Source organism: Echinops telfairi, unplaced genomic scaffold (assembly GCF_000313985.2).
Source record: "Echinops telfairi isolate 266 unplaced genomic scaffold, ASM31398v2 ScPeMD7_26;HRSCAF=91, whole genome shotgun sequence".
In the NCBI taxonomy this organism is placed as follows: domain Eukaryota; kingdom Metazoa; phylum Chordata; class Mammalia; order Afrosoricida; family Tenrecidae; genus Echinops; species Echinops telfairi.
In genome coordinates this window covers 6,056,192-6,057,724 of record NW_022103923.1, presented here as the reverse complement: position 1 = coordinate 6,057,724, position 1,533 = coordinate 6,056,192, and the positions used below count along the sequence as shown (strand labels likewise).

Genomic DNA, 1,533 nt, shown 5'->3' with positions numbered 1-1,533 from the left:
TGATGTTTTTATTTCTGGGTCTTCAGCTCTTTTCCATTGGTCTGAATATCTGTCGTTATACCAGTACCACACTGTTTTGACTACTGTGGCCGTATAGTGCATGCTAAAGTCAGGTAGAGCAAGCCCTCAGTGGGTTTGTTTTATAGGGGGTCAGAACAAACTTCCCTGAGGACATGACAATGAAACTGGAACCTGAAGGATGAGTAGCATTTCAGGCAGTGGAAACTATATATTGGTCCTGAAATAAGTGGTCAAGGAATTGAAAGGAGGCAAAAGGAGCCAGAGTTTAGACAAGGGAACAATACTAGGAGGAATTGGAAAGATTGTTAGAGACCAAAGTATCCTTATGAGGTCCCTGTTCCAGACTTTTGCTAAGATTATATATTAATTATTATTTTACATAGAAATTATGTTTGTATTCCACATACCATGTCTGTTTTGGCGGTGCTAGTAGGAACATAATATAATAAAAGGTCACTATAAGAATTATTGAAGGGAAACCAAGTCTTCAATAATCTTAGTAGAGGTTGGAGGTACCTTAGAGAGTAGGGTATGGGACACGAAGGGAGCAAAATAGACACACCTAAGAGATATTTGAGATAAACAATTTAGGACTTAGTATAAGATTAGATGAGTGGTGGGTTAAGAAGAAAAGATGTCAAGAATAATTTAAGCTTCTGGTTAAAAAAAAGCAATACATTGGATTTCACTTATATTTAGATGTTGATCTCTATAGAATATTACAAAGATTGTTCGCCTTGAAAATAAAAAACACAATGTGGAATGTTAAACATTATTTCCTGTTGTAAAATTTGTTCTACTTCTAGTTTAATAATATTTTAAAATTATGAATTACTTGATGAATTATAGAAGTGTATATTCAAAATTACATTAAAATTTTGAAAACCATTTTTCCTCTGATGAATGAGATAAAAATAACTTAGTACTCGTGTAGTATGATTAATAGACAAAGAAACATCAATAAAATGTTGAGGGGAAATAAGAACTTTTTTAAGATCCATGAATTAAAATAGATTTGTGTTTTTTTTCAGGGGTCCCTTCAGTGTTGTGCGACGATGTATCAACAGAGAAACTGGGCAACAATTTGCTGTAAAAATTGTCGATGTAGCCAAGTTCACATCAAGTCCAGGGTTAAGTACAGAAGGTAAGAGATGGATTTCAAGTAAGTTATTTGATGTCTGGCTTTATTCCACCTCCAAAATCCATTTATCAACCTAACCTTCATTTGGGGGTGGGGAAACAGGGTATGATATAGTGGAAGTGGGTGGAGACAGTTTAATCTTCATTTGATTTTGTCCAAATTTTAGAACACAGTATTTAAAATAGAGCTGCAGTGATTGTTCAGAGTTATAAAGTCATCTAGGATTGCAATGGAATGTTTTAAGTTGGAAGAAAGTAAATTCTGGGGACATATTTTTCAGGGCTTTATTTTGAGCCCTATTGTGTGAGACATGGGAAGGGAGAGAGGGGAAATAGGCAAAAATATAATTGCAGATTCAGAGGAAAGCTAGT

At 34.6% G+C, this 1,533-nt stretch overlaps 1 protein-coding gene across 9 annotated transcripts in view; it reads left to right on the top strand.

Moving 5' to 3' along the window:
* Positions 1-1,533, top strand: part of CASK (calcium/calmodulin dependent serine protein kinase) — a 512,028-nt gene that overhangs the window by 142,400 nt on the left and 368,095 nt on the right. For 5 of the 9 annotated variants that reach the window (XM_004714576.3, XM_004714577.2, XM_030885408.2 and 2 more), the window contains exon 2: positions 1,053-1,165. In XM_004714576.3, coding sequence (XP_004714633.1) covers positions 1,053-1,165 — 113 coding nt within the window. Of the gene's footprint in view, positions 1-1,052; positions 1,184-1,533 lie in introns of all 9 variants that reach the window. The other 4 variants (XM_045289402.1, XM_045289401.1, XM_045289403.1 and 1 more) reach the window with 1 other exon arrangement.